Below are 15,883 nucleotides of genomic sequence, written 5' to 3'. Positions count from 1 at the left end.
TGATTTAGGGCCGGGCAGCAGATTTGAAGTACGTTGAAGGTGCCGCTCGAATGATTGCAGATATCGCGCAAAGCGATAAAATCGTTGTGGAAAAGAGTACGGTGCCGGTGAGGGCTGCCGAGAGCATCCAGAACATCTTGTATGCCAACAACAAACCGGGAGTAACTTATCACATTCTCTCGAATCCCGAGTTCCTGGCTGAGGGTTAGCAATTCCTTATATTACCAATTTGAAATGGATCATGATTCTTTGTTGTCAATTACAGGTACTGCAATCAATGATTTGCTTCACGCTGACCGCGTTCTAATTGGTGGTGAAGATAGCGGAGCTATCGAGAAGTTATGCAAGATCTACGAACACTGGATCCCAAGAAAAAATATTTTAACCACAAATACGTGGTCATCGGAATTATCAAAATTAGTGAGTTATCTATAAATGGTTTCGCTTTTATGCGTTTCGCTTATTATTATTTCTTGCATGCAAAATTGAAATGCTTTGTGTCTGATAACGTTCAAAGTAAATGCAGAACGTGACGTCAGTTAAATACCTGGGACGATAAATCTATTCCAATCATCTCGGTTCGCTTTGTTGCTTAACTGAATATTTTGATTAGGGTGTTTACTTAGTACATGTTTTTTTATCGTACGAAAATAACATTTGATTCGACAATAATAAAAGTTGCCACACAGGGATTATAAATATCCGTGTGACTGATTTTTAATTCCAATTTGGATGATCTCGATGTTAAGCAACGTGTGTGGCTTGTAATAATTTATTGTATGTTTAAAGAAACATTTCTCAATTATAGACACCTTAATTTGATGGAACAACAAGATTTCCATTAAACTATTAAATTATATTAATTCAAGAAAAATAATTATTTGAATAAAACTTTCTAGAAAATCTTGTACTAAATATTACACAAGGCGAAGTTTTATGTGACAATGGAATAACAACAAACCTATTAATAACTACAATACATATAATAATTACTCTTTTGTGATTGTTTAGGCTGCAAATGCGATGTTGGCTCAGCGTGTTTCGAGCATCAATTCCTTGTCAGCAGTTTGCGAGGCTACCGGAGCCGACGTTTCGGAGGTGGCTCGAGCTGTCGGTCTGGACTCGAGGATCGGTTCGAAGTTCCTGCAGGCTTCCATTGGTAAGGATTTAACACCGTCGTCGCATTGATTCTGGATTTCTCCGGAGGCATCGGAAGATCCAATCAGTATTTGATGTCCTCTATCTCTTTTTTTTAATTATCGGTTTCGGTGGGAGCTGTTTTCAAAAGGACATCCTAGATCTGGTGTACATCTGCGAATGCCTGAATCTGCCCGAGGTGGCCGCATACTGGCAGCAGGTTATCGATATGAACGAATACCAGAAATCGAGGTTCACTGCCAAAGTCGTTCGAGCTCTCTTCAATACCGTCAGCGGTAAGAATATCGCGCTCTTGGGTTTCGCATTCAAGAAGAACACCGGAGACACTCGCGAGAGTCCGGCCATTTATGTGGCCAAAACCCTTCTGGACGAAGGTGCCACCTTGAATATCTATGATCCGAAGGTGGAGGAGTCCCAAATCTTTAAGGATCTCACGCATCCGTCCATATGCGAATCTCCGGAGCAGGTCAGGAAAACCGTGAAGGTTTGCGGCGATGCGTATTCGGCAACCAAAGGAACACACGCAATCGTTGTATGCACAGAATGGGATGAGTTCATGGTAAGTTTTGGTATTCTTAAGCAATTATATAAACTAACAATTGCTTAATTGATATTGAAGATACATATTATTGTATTATTGATGACTTTTGCAGGATTAATATTGTATTAATTAATGTATTCATTTTAGGTATTGGATTACAAAAAGATATACGATGGAATGATGAAACCGGCGTTCATTTTCGACGGAAGGAAAATCCTTGATCACGAGAAGCTTCTGGAATACGGATTCCACGTGCAGACTATAGGCAAACAGCTGAGGAAACCGACTCCGCCGCCTCGTATGACCAACAATCATCACGTTTGAACGAACCAACGTAAATGGGAATTATCGAATGCAATTGAGAGATATATATGTATCTGTATAAATTGACGACCTGTATTTAATCAGTATTCGAAATTGTACTTGTTCTTAATTTAATTTTAATATTTATAAGCGATGATTTTATTCCGAAAATCATATTTTGTGATTCCAAAGTGCATTTATTTTTAAAACATAATAAAATTTATTTTATATATATTTTGAGTTCAGTTGATTCTTTTTCCCCCAGATCTTGCTGTTGCAATTCTGATTGTGATTTAAGTTGTACACTTTAAAAACAAGTGTAAATAAGCAAATTCGATTGTCTTCTCGAATTCCAAGATTACTTCCTCACTATTACTCATTACCAACAGAAAACTTTTAATTTATTTTTATTTTTCTAGCATTAAACATTACAATAGCATTATAGACATCTACTTAATTGATCATTCGTTTTTATCTTTATAATCTGATGATTAATTTATTTGATGTCTGTCTATAAACAATTAAAACAAAATAAATAATTAGCATCAATAAATGATTTTAAAAGCCGGCTTTAATTCAAAACCTACAATTATTATATCTACGACGTATTAATAATGAATGATACTATGATACAAATTATCTTCAATCCGTTTTGTCTCAACGTATTATTAAACTTCAGAAGAAAACCTAAGCCCTTGTTCTTTGAACTTCCTTGAATTGATGTTTTTTTCACGGCACAACGATTGAAAATCATTGTCAAAATCATACAATTTTATACTTTTGGTAAACTAAAAACTTTATGTGTTGCTACTAACAATAACAACTGCATTTTACGTCTTTGATAAAACGTATAGTTTCGTTTTTAGACAGATATTTTTTTTCTGTAAAAATTCGTCTCATAGAAAAAGTACGTGAATTGTTCAGCAACAAGTGAAATCTACAAATAAAAAGTGCACAAAGTCAGTTGTAGCAGTGTAATAATAACACTGACTACCACGTAGGCGTCTTTGGCTTCTTTTGGCTAGAAGCCAGCAAGTACATATAAAAACCATACACAATTGCGAGAAGCATTACCATTTGAATGTTTGCGATAATTTAACATTGCCTGGTCAAAAGTGTGAAAAAAAACTCAATTAATTATTGTACTTAGTTTCAGCTCTATATGTCATTAGTGAATGAAGATAAATGACAATGTAAGGAAGTGATTATGAATATGACGTGCGATTTTTCTGAATTTTTTTATTTAAATCTGGTTGCAGTTTATAAAGATCATGCTTCTTGTTATGATTGGAATGTTTCGTACTCAATTTATTTTAAAATAATTACAAAATTTATTAGCTCTTCAGATTAATTTAGAATTTTATGGATCACTTGCAGTGTAGTTTTTTGAAGATTTTTAATACTGCATGTTTAGAAAGTTGCATAATACATTCCACGATTCGATTGATTTGTATGTTTTATAAATAATTTTGAGCTAAAATTTCTATATCACAAAAGAAAAAGCTAATAAGATTTTGAAAATAGAATTTCTTGATGGAAATTGTCTGTAATTTAAAAAAAATATACGTTTATAATTTATGTTAACAAAATCTGATACGAGGAGAAACGTGAATATTTAGGGATAATTCAGCAATTATGTATCCATAAAAAAAATATTAGAATTCACTCCGTCGCTCATCATCTATGTATCCATGAAAAATGGGGTAATGCTGTAGTAAAAGAATATATTTTAGGGTAGTAGGTAATAAAAAAACATTGACTTAAAGGGTGGTAGAAATAGAACTAAAATAATTATTTTTAAATAAAAATTAATAAAAAAAGTCGTGCTTGGTGTAATAATTAATATATTGTGTTAATTGTTTAATTAATTAGGACTACAGTGTATCTATGTATTGGTATGCGGAGCATTGCTTATAAAAATGTATTGTTTTGTAATTAATAAAAAAAATAAGAAATGTAATAATTTGTGTTAAATGTCATACATTAAGTTGGTGTACTAATGATCATAAGCAGGGACGATAGTTAAATTTGTTAAGATGTCAATGACTCAAGAAAGAATAGGAAAAAAAAACAGGTACGGTAGTAAATAGGAGGTAAATAATATTCACTATTTAATCTTCTTATCAGTTTTATTGATGGATTGTACTTAATCAGATAATTTTCAAATAATATTTTCATTGATATTTTTTGGTGTATTGTGAACTTCTTGTTATAATATACAACAAGTACGGTAATAAAAGTAATAAACAAAGAATTTTATAAAATAATATTCAATATTGAATATTATTTTCAGTTTTATTAAAGGACTGTACTTATTAGATTAATATTTTGATTGTTTTACTATGTTACGCAACAATAGGTACGGAAAATTATAACAATTGGTGCGGTACGCACAGAAATATCACCCCTGGTTATAAATACTTATTGAAGTTGTCAAATGCATACACTTGTTATTTTATTTGGGCAAGTGGTGCGTGGTGTAGTGAAACTTTTCGGCCGAATGAAAAGTGTTAATAATATATCAAGGCGAAATGAAGTTTTCTTTTCGTCTAGCGTCACATTCGAAATTCAACTGTTCGAGATTGATGTGTTCGCCGTCCCTAAAGTAATAAACTATTCAAATAAATTGTACTAAAAAAATATAAATTGTTTATTTATGTAGTTTGTTAATTAAATCTATTAATCTACATCAGTGGTTTCCAAACTTGATGTTACTACGCCTCCCTCAAAAGTATGTAATCATTTGGCGCCTCCCCACACCGCTCCATTTCATAAAAGGAACGCGTATTACAGCAATATGGATAAGAGCACAGGCATGTATCTATACTTGCTGGAATCCCCAAACATTCAGCTTTCATATGCATATATTGGATTAATTCTATCTATTATAGTTTTCGAGTAAATCAATCAAATGTTAATTTCAATTTATCAATTTTGAACGCGTATTACAGCAATATGGATAAGAGCACAAGAATGTATTTATACTTCAGCAGATATTTGGAAAATTGCTCACTGGTACTAATATTCGCTCCTCCCATTAGACTAGTCCACGCCTCCCCAGGGAGGCGCGCCTCACAGTTTGGAAAACGCTGATCTACATGATATGAATGGCTATATATTTTAGTAGAATTGGAATGGTTAATTGTTTTATAATAAATTGAAAATTTGGAATAATGATAATTAGAATTTCATTACTGTTTTGTAAATACTTTTAGCGTCGAATAGGTAGGTTGAAGAAGAATTAGAAGTGAATGTTTTCCTTGGAAAGTTATCAAGGAAGAGAAACTTGAAACAAGTTATAAATCTTTTAATTATAGGACATAAGATGTACTCCCTATATAAATCGTTCAAGAAGGAATTTTTATAGCATGGGAGGATAAGAGAAAGTTTCTAGTAGAACTGGATTTGAAGATTGACTTCAAGGATAGAGGCTTGAAATGTATATTAACAAATTATGAGTAAGTTTGTTTAAAGTTATTGACGAACGTGGGACAATAGGAGTAACGATGAGGAGTACCGAAGTCTGCGAGGAAGTCTAGCAGAATGTTGCAAAGAGAAAAAAAAAGCAGCAAGAACAAAACATATAAGAACGTCGCGCCGCTGACGCGCCACCTGTCGGGGATCCCGCGATATCTGTCCTGTCAAAAATGTTAACATGGCGGCTATTTTTGTCTCAGTCGTAAATTTTTTTTAACGCAGTTAGATGTTATTTTTCTCTTGGTTTTAAAACGTGCCAGTCGGCGGATGCAAACATTAAAGATCTCCGCTCACGCTAAGGGAGCCGCCGGGGTCAATTTGCTGTTGTCAGAGCAGTGCGGGGTGCGTGTATGTATCGCACGTGAGCAGAAAGAAAGGATAGGATAGTGTGTGCGGAGGAGAGCAGCACAGAGGGAACGGAAGGATTCGTACAGGATTGAGTTAGATTATATAGGAGTTGTGGACGGATGGACGGTGGAGCGGGCCGGGGGCTCGTTTTGGGCACACGCATTTCGTCATCAACGGGGGGAAATTGACCGTGGGAAAGAACCGCACCGAGTGGTGGGGAAAATGCGAGATGTGATTGCCAAAAGCTGTTCTCGGTGTAATCAAATGGGACGTTCAATAAACCGTATTAATTATGAAACGATCGGGCGCTGCGTCTAATGGCAGACGAATGCTGTAACAACATCACGAATAGAAGATACAAGCAGAAGGAAAGAAAAGAAGGAACAACATGCTTTTCGCCCCACGGATCCGCGTTCTCCGAATATAAAAGAAAAAGGAAGCAAGGAAAACAAGTGCACGCAAATGATATGATGCGTATTATCGAGACCATTACGTCGCCGTGAAAATTGTTATTGTTGTTTAATAAGTCCAGTTGTGCTGTGGGTGCGAGCGATTGCGTGCGTGCATGTGTTTGGGTTTTTTTTTTGTTGTTGATGTGTTTCACCGTGCTACGAAAATGTTGAAAAGAACAATGCTCATAACTTTGCTACCCCTCTTCTGGCTATGCCACTTATTTATTGGTAGGTATTATCATCATCATCACCAACAACATCAATCGACATCCAAGCAATCAAACAAACAAATAACAACAACAAGATTTCTCCGACCATTCCATCTCCAACCATGGCCATGCACAAGTTTTTCCTTCCCCCTCGTCTCCGATTCGCGCCTGTCAAACTCAAGGTTAAGGAACCGCATTATTGTTGTTGTTTCCACCAATAGCGTATAACAATTTTCCACCGTCGCTCCCAGCTACGTACACTTAGTTACATAAACAAACGACGATAATTAATGCTCTTCGAGCTGGTTTTCTGTTGACGTTCGTTCTTACGTTCGCCCGGGCTCTCGAAATTTATGCCAAATCATTGTATGCTAAATTACGCAAACAATTATGCGCGTATTATTGCTGGATTGGCCCCGGGGATGAGGGCACGAGTAGGCGCCTGATTAGATTAAGCCCCCCGATAAGATAATCGATAGTCCATTCCAATTCGAATTTCTACTTCTTTACGAGGACCGGTCGGTGTTCGCGTTTCGGCCGTGTTTTGCAATAATTACTTCAATCGATGATCGCCGCCTTCGAACTTTTGGTCCTCACTAGGTTATGGGGACTCTCTCCTCTTTGGGTCACAGCAATCATTTAGTATCCACCTCGCAAAACACGACTCAACTAACATTTCTGCCATGCTTCAATGAAACAATAACTTCCATATACACTTTTAATGATGCAATCAATAGTTCTGTTTTGTTCTCTCTTCAATCTTTGAAGAAGTCCTAAGTTTGATTTATATTTCATCATTTTGTAGCGTTCATATCCTTGATTATCAATAACAAACACATGATGGAACCTACAAGCGCGGTTTTGTTTCATTATAATCTTTGTCTTTTAGTCATACAATTAATAGCACAATACTTGATTATCATAAGTAAACACAGGATAGAAACTAATTAGAATTCCTGTACAAAGTCTAGGTTGCTTTGATATTATTAATCCAACGTAAACGTTTATTACATAAAATCCATTTGATCAAATCATTATTATCTAATTATATGTTTTCTAAACTAAAATATTTCATTTATTCAATGTGACGTTATAAACTATCTTTAAATGATTGCAATTCTACTTATAAACTTGTTGATTAACTCAAGTACTTATTTAATACTAGGAATTATTAAATATCAACAAACCATTTTGGTTTATGATGTATTAAATCAATCTAATTAAGTTTTTTTTTTTAAACTATGAGATTACCATTTTTATTTTTTCTTTAAATATTAATTGTAATATTAGATAAACTTGTTGATGAACTATAGTATTTTATAAGATTATTATTTGTTAGGAAATATAAAGTATTATTGATGACCGTCACTCGTTTGCTTTATAATGCGTTAAATTCAATTACTCGAAGCGTATTTTCAACTTTCTTATAAATCTTAATTATAATACTGGATAAACTGGTTGGTGAACTAAAGTATTTTCTAAGGTTATTCATTACTTGGAATTATGAGGTAACATCAAAATAAATTCTAATTGATGGCCGGTCGTGTCGTTCTCTCGGTTTATAATGTTATGGGCCCATTATAAACGGAAACAACGACCGACCATTACCGGTTTTGATTGTGCATTCTAATCGAATGCTTTTTACTTTTTAATTGGACAAAAGTTACCATACACTAACTAACTAGATTAACAAATCCGTTTCTTTAATTACTTCACATTCTTGTAATTGCTCATTAAAAGGTAGCATTGTTATAAGAATATATATTTCCCAAATTGAACTTATATATTTGTAAACACGTTCATTGCTGAAATACAAAGATATTTAGTAATATTTTTAGTATTATTGAGATTAAGATACGTTGAATAGGTGGCTTTAAACGTATGATTCACGTATAATGCATGCCAATCACGTATGTTGTGTTATTTCTTAGGAAAGTCGTTAGTTTTTTTATTATTAGATTTTTAATGAATTAAATTGCAATTTCTATGCAAATACACGATTAGTTCAGAATATTTCAACTAATATTATAATTACTTGGATGAATATAACAAATGAATAATTTAGTACAATAATAACTTGTTTTGATTACAAATCTTGTCTTTTCGTTATATTTAATATTATGTGATAACAGTGATTTTTTTTGTTTAAAAATTGATCAATTGATGGATTGTAAACAATTTACGACAATTTGTCTTATGTCCAGAGAGTCGAACCGGAAACGAACCGAAAACCGGAATTAACCGGAATTTTTAACTGTAACCAGAACGAAAAATTGCTCAATTGAAAAACCGGATCGAAATTTTAACTACGGTTAATTTCGGTTCAATTTATTTATTTTTCCAATAAATTAATAATTTTTTAACATTGTCGGGCTTGTGCAACTAACATTAGAACAAACTCAAATGAAAGTGATTAAACAAGAATGTTACTGTAAATATGACTGAAGAAACATTACAAAGTACATGTGTTAAACTAGTCAATAATTAATTTTTATTTCTTTTGTTTCATTTTCAATTTTATAATTGTAAACAATAGTAAGGAATTTGGTAAATAAAATTAAATCAAAATTTGATATTGGACTCGATTTTAAATTTTAATTTTAACCGGAACTGAATCAACATTTTTAGACGAACCGAAACCGAATCTGGATCGATAAACATTTACTTGGAACGTAACCGTAAACCGGAACGAAATTAATTTCGGTTTGACTCTCTGTTTATGTCAGAGAAAGTTGTGTTTTCAGCGAGCCATTAACAATAGATTATGTGATTTCGAAATAGCCAAATTACTATTTTGAGTTCCAATTTCAGTTTAATAAGATGATAAATTATTTTAATATGTCAGTATTATATAGTAGACTTTGCTCTGTGTGAGTACTAAACATAGACATCAAACAGTCGGATTATACGCACTATACGAGGTATCGTTCTACATATTTGCGCCGTTTGGGAAGCACTGCTCTAATCTAAATTAAATCCAAATATATTTTTTTTTGTAAATCCATAAATTTAAATACAATCGCTATTCCATCTAATTATGGGGTTCAAACATTTATAATTATCATTTTCGAACTTCGTCCAAGTTGAATGAAGTTCATTTGCATAGAATTAAATACATATTATTCACAGTTTAATGTATGTAATTGAATCCGTTTTTCGAGTTGAATGGATCCCGATTGCTCGGGTAACACGAGCCAAGCAAGAAACAATGTGTTATTAAAAGCATGTTCTGCGGTCTTTCTTTTTTTTTTGACTGTGTCCTTACTTCTCCTATTCACCTCTTCTGTCCTCTCGGTAGGTAAATAATACCGAAAACCTTTCAAGTTTTCTCCTTTCGGTTCGTGCAAAACACCTACACGTAATTATTTCGCCATAAATTGATTTCAGTCGTGTAATCATTTAAAATATCTTCGTTCCATATAGGCATATCGGATTTCTGCGCAACAGAAATAGTCGTGCATCGCAGAGAAGAAAAAAAATAAAGATGCAGATTCGAAACAAACGTATTATTAACGCAGTTTGGCTCGTTAGACCATCATGTTTTTTTTATAGATATATTTTGGTGTGTGCACATACTATTACCTGGTAAAGTTAAACTAATAACGTAAATTGTAATTGTTAAGTCCGTTCACAAGTTATTACATGTACGTTTTTGATACACAATAAAAGTATGTTAAATAATTAAATCATTAACGAATATTAACATTGATGAGTGTTATTATTTACTATTACAAACGCTGGAAGAAGTAATTTCTTATGGAAATGTTGATGGAAACAATATTATATTTAAATTTTACGTATGTTTATATATTATTAGACAAGATATTCTATAGTTGGCACCGGGTTTGCATAGTCAACTACATATGAATACTCGTCCATTTTTTGAACACTTTCATTGTCCATTGAATATTTTTTTGGATTACCTAAACAAATATACAGGTATCTCCCGACTTACGAACAAGTTTCGTTCCAAAGGGTTGTTCGTAAGTCAAATTTGTTTGTAAGTCGGAGGAATTTAAAAAAATATACTTATCTCACTTCACTTTATCATGGTTTTTACTTATATATATGTTAAATTTGAAAAAATAGATTAAAATAAACAAAATACTTATTTATAAATACTTTTCAATGTAGACATCACAATGATTTAATCAAAAACGACAAAAGAAACAAATACAACAAAACAAATAGTATATATATTGTATTAAAGAAATTATCATTTTTTGTTTGGACAGTTATTTTTTATCACTATTTATCTCCTTGTAACAAGTTAGAAATTTGTTCGTAAGTCCGGGAATTCGTATGTATTACAGTTAACTCTTTCATAATGCGAATCTTTTTACGCTGTTATAACTAGGGGTTCCATTACCGGTAAACGGTTAACCGGTTTTTCCTGTCAATACGGTTACCGGAACGATAAGATAAGAAATACTGGTAATTTTATTTTGACTCAAAAAGAGGATGTTTTACCAATTATAACTAAAATCCGAAGAGTGAAACTTATTTCGTCGATCCCCTAAGAATGAAGTTTTTCAATCAGAAATGAAAATTTTGGAAGGAATCTATTTAATTTTGGATAATAGTGCGACATGGAACAGAAAATTGACCTAGTCCATCAATTGACAAAACAAAAAGTCTTGTTAATTTAAATATTGGTATTTCGTTTCCTGAACATGAAATTAATAATATTAACTTGTTAATGTCTGCATTGCTACCTGTAGAAGCTTGAAGTACACCTATTTGTACATTATGATGTTACCTATAATTTTATGATTGATAAATACTAATTCTCAGTAGAGAATTAAAATCAGAATAAATTTTATAAATTATAGATTGAGAAACAAACTTTTCAGATGTTGTCCAATTTTTGTAGAATCCTCTAGAATTTAGAAATATACATCAATAAGATGATTATAATTTATTTCAGTTGAATTAATCTTTCCATTACTAAAACTATTGTCTAAAGATGGTATAACTGTGGTTAAAATAACATGAATTCAGATTCGTGAAGAGACTTTAGAATATAAAGTTTAAATGAAGATGAATTGATGGTATTCATTGATACATTTATCTCAAATGCATTGGTAGACGAAAATGTTGATAAATTTCAATTTGATTGAAGTGAATTAATCTGAGTTTCTTATACACAATTTCTATAGAACACGGTTTTCTTACCAATTAATCGTGTTATAAGACGGTTGAATGTACTTGATTACTATTTGGATTGAACAAAGTTTAAAATAATATCTTATTTCGTTCCAAGTTTGTTCAAAAGCTCTTCCATCGATAAACATCAATTTGTTTATTCTATTTTCTACGCTGGTTCGACGTTCCCTCTTGTTTACAATATTTTAAATATACACCGGAATAAAATTAAACCCAATTTTTATTCGCCCACGTGATGATGCATTTTATTGTAAATATTTCGGAAACCCAATGGTTCTGTTAATTTGTCCGTTCCAAATAACATACCGACTATAAATAGTGATTAGATGTGATGGTGGTGTTATTAGGCCTAGAACGTAACACATCTGGGGCTGTTGACCCTACAGGAAGAACGCTGACATAATTTAATTTATTTATAAACTTATGACTAGTTACCCGATTAAACTTAAAGTACTTGCGTGCCAGAGGGATCAGCTGTACGGACGAACCGGCATTCATCATCAGGGAAAATGTGTCCAATTGTGTCTCGTAAAACTAATGAGGGCAGAAAAATTAAATTCATTTCATTTTCAATTTTCGTATACGTAACGCATTACAACATCTTGCACAATCTTGCATTTTATTGTATATTTTGTTCGTGCATTACTCATTAAATATTTTAGGTATTTAAGTGAATAATAACATATTTTTATATATAAAAAATAGAATCAAAGTAATTTGTGTCATTTTGTTTCACTTTTGTTTTGTCCACGGATTAAATGATTAAAATTTAATTAATAATTACAATGCGTGTTCAGTTACAAACAAATAACCGCTTAAGCTTCTTCTTAAAACTATAAACGGTTAACGAACAATTCGGATAACGAACATCTTCTTTGAACGGATTTTGTTCGTTAATCGATCACCCACCAAATACATACTATAGATATGCAATAGCAAGTTTATTTCTCAATTATTTGTATTACTTATGTAATGTTAAGATTTTGTTATCGTTTTACTAAAATAGCATTGGCGAAGGATGCTGATCACCCATCCAAACACTTTCCATGACATACTCGTAATCATGTGGACGTCATCCGTGTCGTTTTTTGAGATTAATCTTGCATCTGTTTATTTATTTTCTTATTTACTCAAATTTTCCAATGACGTACTTTTCGATTTATGCAATGCGCTTCTATCGCAACTCGGGTAACTAATATTTTCTTTAAATAACGCAAAGAAGCAGAAGGCTATCGGCCTTTGTTCCCTACGGAAATGGGTCAGAACAAAACTTGTCTTTGTACGATTTACATAATATGTTGGTGGTGAGAATGCATACGCGTTTTCATTTGCATATAATTATGATTAAAACTAGTGAGCATGAAACGTAAAGTGTAACGATCTTTACAATTTTAAAGTATTACGAAATACAAGAATAATTAACAATTTTTAGTTAAATGCAGTGGCGCAACTTCAAATCTTTGTCCTCCCTGCAAAATATTATACTTTAATGATACCAGGCAAAATGAGGTCCCCTTAATTTGAAATGAAAAAAAAAAACAGTTAAAAAATTGATGACGATGGGTGGTGTAGTGTAGGTTTCTGTGGGCCACATTAAGAAAGTCGTGGGCTCTAGACATCAGTTACTTTTATTATCTCAAGATATAGACATTGTAGTTCCGCCAATGGTTAAATGTAAAAGTTAGGGTTCGATGACAGTTACATATCCTTATAGTACACGTGTCACAAGTACTCATTCAAGTTGCCAAATACATATTACGTACTCATTACTTGACAAGTAGTATCTACGCACTAGCAAATACTTTTCAAAGAAATACTTAAACTGTGTAACATTTTGCTCATTGTATTTAATAGTAATAAAAATCAAGATTATCTTTCAAATTAATCCAAAAAATTCTTTGGGTTTCTTTTAAAACATATTAAAATTAAATTTGTATTAAATTTCAGTAATATTTTCAATATGTGGCACTTTTTGATAAAGTCCTGTAATTTTAAGCTTAAATCGTATAGGTATAGGTGAATTATAGTGATTTAGATTACAAAAACATATATATATTTAGTAACAATATTATTGTATAAACTTATTTCATAGTATTCTATTGTACAATGTTTCTTTTCGTTAAAGCATACAAAAAATAACCTTTACAAAGACAAGTTTTACTTGAATGTGGGTTTGTGCTCACAATAGAAAGATTACATTAAAGTATCAACAAGTATTTAGGTCTGTTTCGCGTCTCTTTGTAGTACTTAATAATACCATCAGGGTTAAATTATTTAAATGATTCTATTATTTAGGAATCATTACATTATATAGATGATATTATCATTAAAAATCTCATCAAATGTGTACAACTATTGTGAAATCTGTCATATACATTTTCATTGAAATAATAAGTTTTAATATTTTATATATTGCGAGGTAGTAGGTTGTTAACTTTCGTTTCGATCATTGTTTCGGGGTTTGATTCATAAAAAGAAAACTTTGTTTCTATGACAACCAACCATACATATTTATGATTTATTTAGGCGCATCGAGGATACACACCATTATAAATAGTTTTCCATATTCATTTTAACCTAATTAAATATAACCAAAAGTTCCTATAAACACATTATTTCCATAACAACGAATTTTTGTAACATTAAAGTACATTATGTATGCATCGTTTCCTTGATTAATTTTAATATAATTGAATTTATAATAATATGAATATTTGACTAATGATTATTTTTTTAAAATTTTGTTTCAGTTGTAGAAGGTTTGAAATGCAAATGTGAAATTTGCCATACCAGCAATTACACGTGCCAGACGGATGGGTATTGTTTTACAACAACGGAGTTAACAAAAACTGGAACAATTAAGCATTCATACAGGTGAGAAGATTAATATAATAAGCATCCCTTTGTGATACACATAAATATATTATATAAACTCTAATTGTTATTACAGTGTTATCTTTAATGTACACACAGATACAAAAAAAAATATATACATTATTTTCTCTCTGTCTCTCTACATTGGTAGCCAGTCTAAATTACTTCCCACGTCAAAAAATAATAATAAAGAAAACATCAAAATTATCCAAAAGCACCCGAACCTTATACATCTAATACACCGCTCTTCTACTAAAAAAAGCAATTCCCATCCCAATTGGAAATTACGTTCGTACGTGGAAAACTGACGCGCGCATATTGGAAAGGTCAATTCCGGACACTTTTATATATATATTTTTTAATTCTCTTTCACTTTTGTTTATTTTTATGTTCTTGTTTTTGTTTCTTTTTTTTTACTTATTTGTGATTTCCACTGATTTTCTGAAATTTTCCATGCGCAAATTTAAAATCCTCGCAGATGCTTGGATCGAGAGAGATTTTTCCCACCGGAGCACCCGATCTGGTGTGACTCTGGACCGAGCAGGGACTACGCTAGAATCTGCTGTGCGGACAGAGATTATTGCAATGATGGTAATATACCGGAGCTCCTCGTCGATACAGATTATACCAACGTGCACGATAAAAGTGCTGCAGGTAAATGTGTGTGGTTGTCCCGATTTTCTGAAAAGCAACCCCCCAACTAAATTTAGAAAACAAAAGTCAAAATTTCGTTTCAACTGTTTGTTTGTTTTACACGAAACCGAATTGACATAAATAAAATTGACGATGCTGATTTCCTACTAACATAATTTACTCTCTAATTTACATTGCAACAGTTTTCTTATATATAATACGAACTAACATTTTTTTTTGATTTTTTTTGATCTAACTGTAATGAACGAAGTTTGTATTTTGTTATTTTTTTTTTACTTTTATAGGAAGCCTTTGATTGATCGATTTGTTGCTTTCGAATATTTTATAAGCAGAGACAGGCGTTTCCAGTCGATTGCAATAATCGCCTCATTAATGGATTTCTGATTGTCTATCAGCTCCTTTCTGTCGTGTGCGCCCGTTTCTTTTGTATTATTATTATATTCTGGCATCCGTGGATTATTGCACACACACGATATTCCGTGCCGCATTGTTGAATTAGTGTAATTGGATTTTACATTTGCTGCGCTCGTTTCGCTCGCACGGCCATCGCATTACGTTTTAAAATGTTTTTAATCATTTAATTGCGGATTATCAACTGGAAGGATCCAAAAACTATGACCTCGTTCATAATTTATAAACATACCTATTTCTCCATTAAGAATAATGCTGCTGCTGCATCCATGTAACGATGAATCTCCTCC

General features: G+C 32.3%; 2 protein-coding genes across 5 annotated transcripts in view; both read left to right on the top strand.

The window, feature by feature from the left end:
* Positions 1 to 2,191, top strand: part of LOC108562381 (UDP-glucose 6-dehydrogenase-like) — a 3,179-nt gene extending 988 nt beyond the window's left edge. The window contains exons 4-8 of one of the 2 annotated variants that reach the window (XM_017920690.1): positions 9 to 204; positions 266 to 420; positions 1,012 to 1,158; positions 1,268 to 1,717; positions 1,847 to 2,191. In XM_017920690.1, the coding sequence (XP_017776179.1) occupies positions 9 to 204; positions 266 to 420; positions 1,012 to 1,158; positions 1,268 to 1,717; positions 1,847 to 2,023 (1,125 nt within the window). In that variant the 3' untranslated portion in view covers positions 2,024 to 2,191. Of the gene's footprint in view, positions 1 to 8; positions 205 to 265; positions 421 to 1,011; positions 1,159 to 1,261; positions 1,718 to 1,846 lie in introns of both variants that reach the window. The other variant, XM_017920689.1, reaches the window with a different exon arrangement.
* Positions 2,192 to 5,633: 3,442 nt separating this feature from the next.
* Positions 5,634 to 15,883, top strand: part of LOC108562386 (TGF-beta receptor type-1) — a 20,071-nt gene continuing 9,821 nt past the window's right edge. The window contains exons 1-3 of one of the 3 annotated variants that reach the window (XM_017920695.1): positions 5,634 to 6,507; positions 14,405 to 14,528; positions 15,007 to 15,182. In XM_017920695.1, coding sequence (XP_017776184.1) covers positions 6,393 to 6,507; positions 14,405 to 14,528; positions 15,007 to 15,182 — 415 coding nt within the window. In that variant the 5' untranslated portion in view covers positions 5,634 to 6,392. The remainder of the gene's footprint in view (positions 6,508 to 14,404; positions 14,529 to 15,006; positions 15,183 to 15,883) is intronic. The other 2 variants (XM_017920694.1, XM_017920696.1) reach the window with 2 other exon arrangements.

The sequence above is a fragment of the Nicrophorus vespilloides genome, unplaced genomic scaffold (genome assembly GCF_001412225.1).
Source record: "Nicrophorus vespilloides isolate i.1.1-1 unplaced genomic scaffold, Nicve_v1.0, whole genome shotgun sequence".
Classification (NCBI taxonomy): Eukaryota; Metazoa; Arthropoda; class Insecta; order Coleoptera; family Silphidae; genus Nicrophorus; species Nicrophorus vespilloides.
Note: the sequence above shows the minus strand (reverse complement) of the source record. Positions and strands in the feature narration are given on the sequence as shown.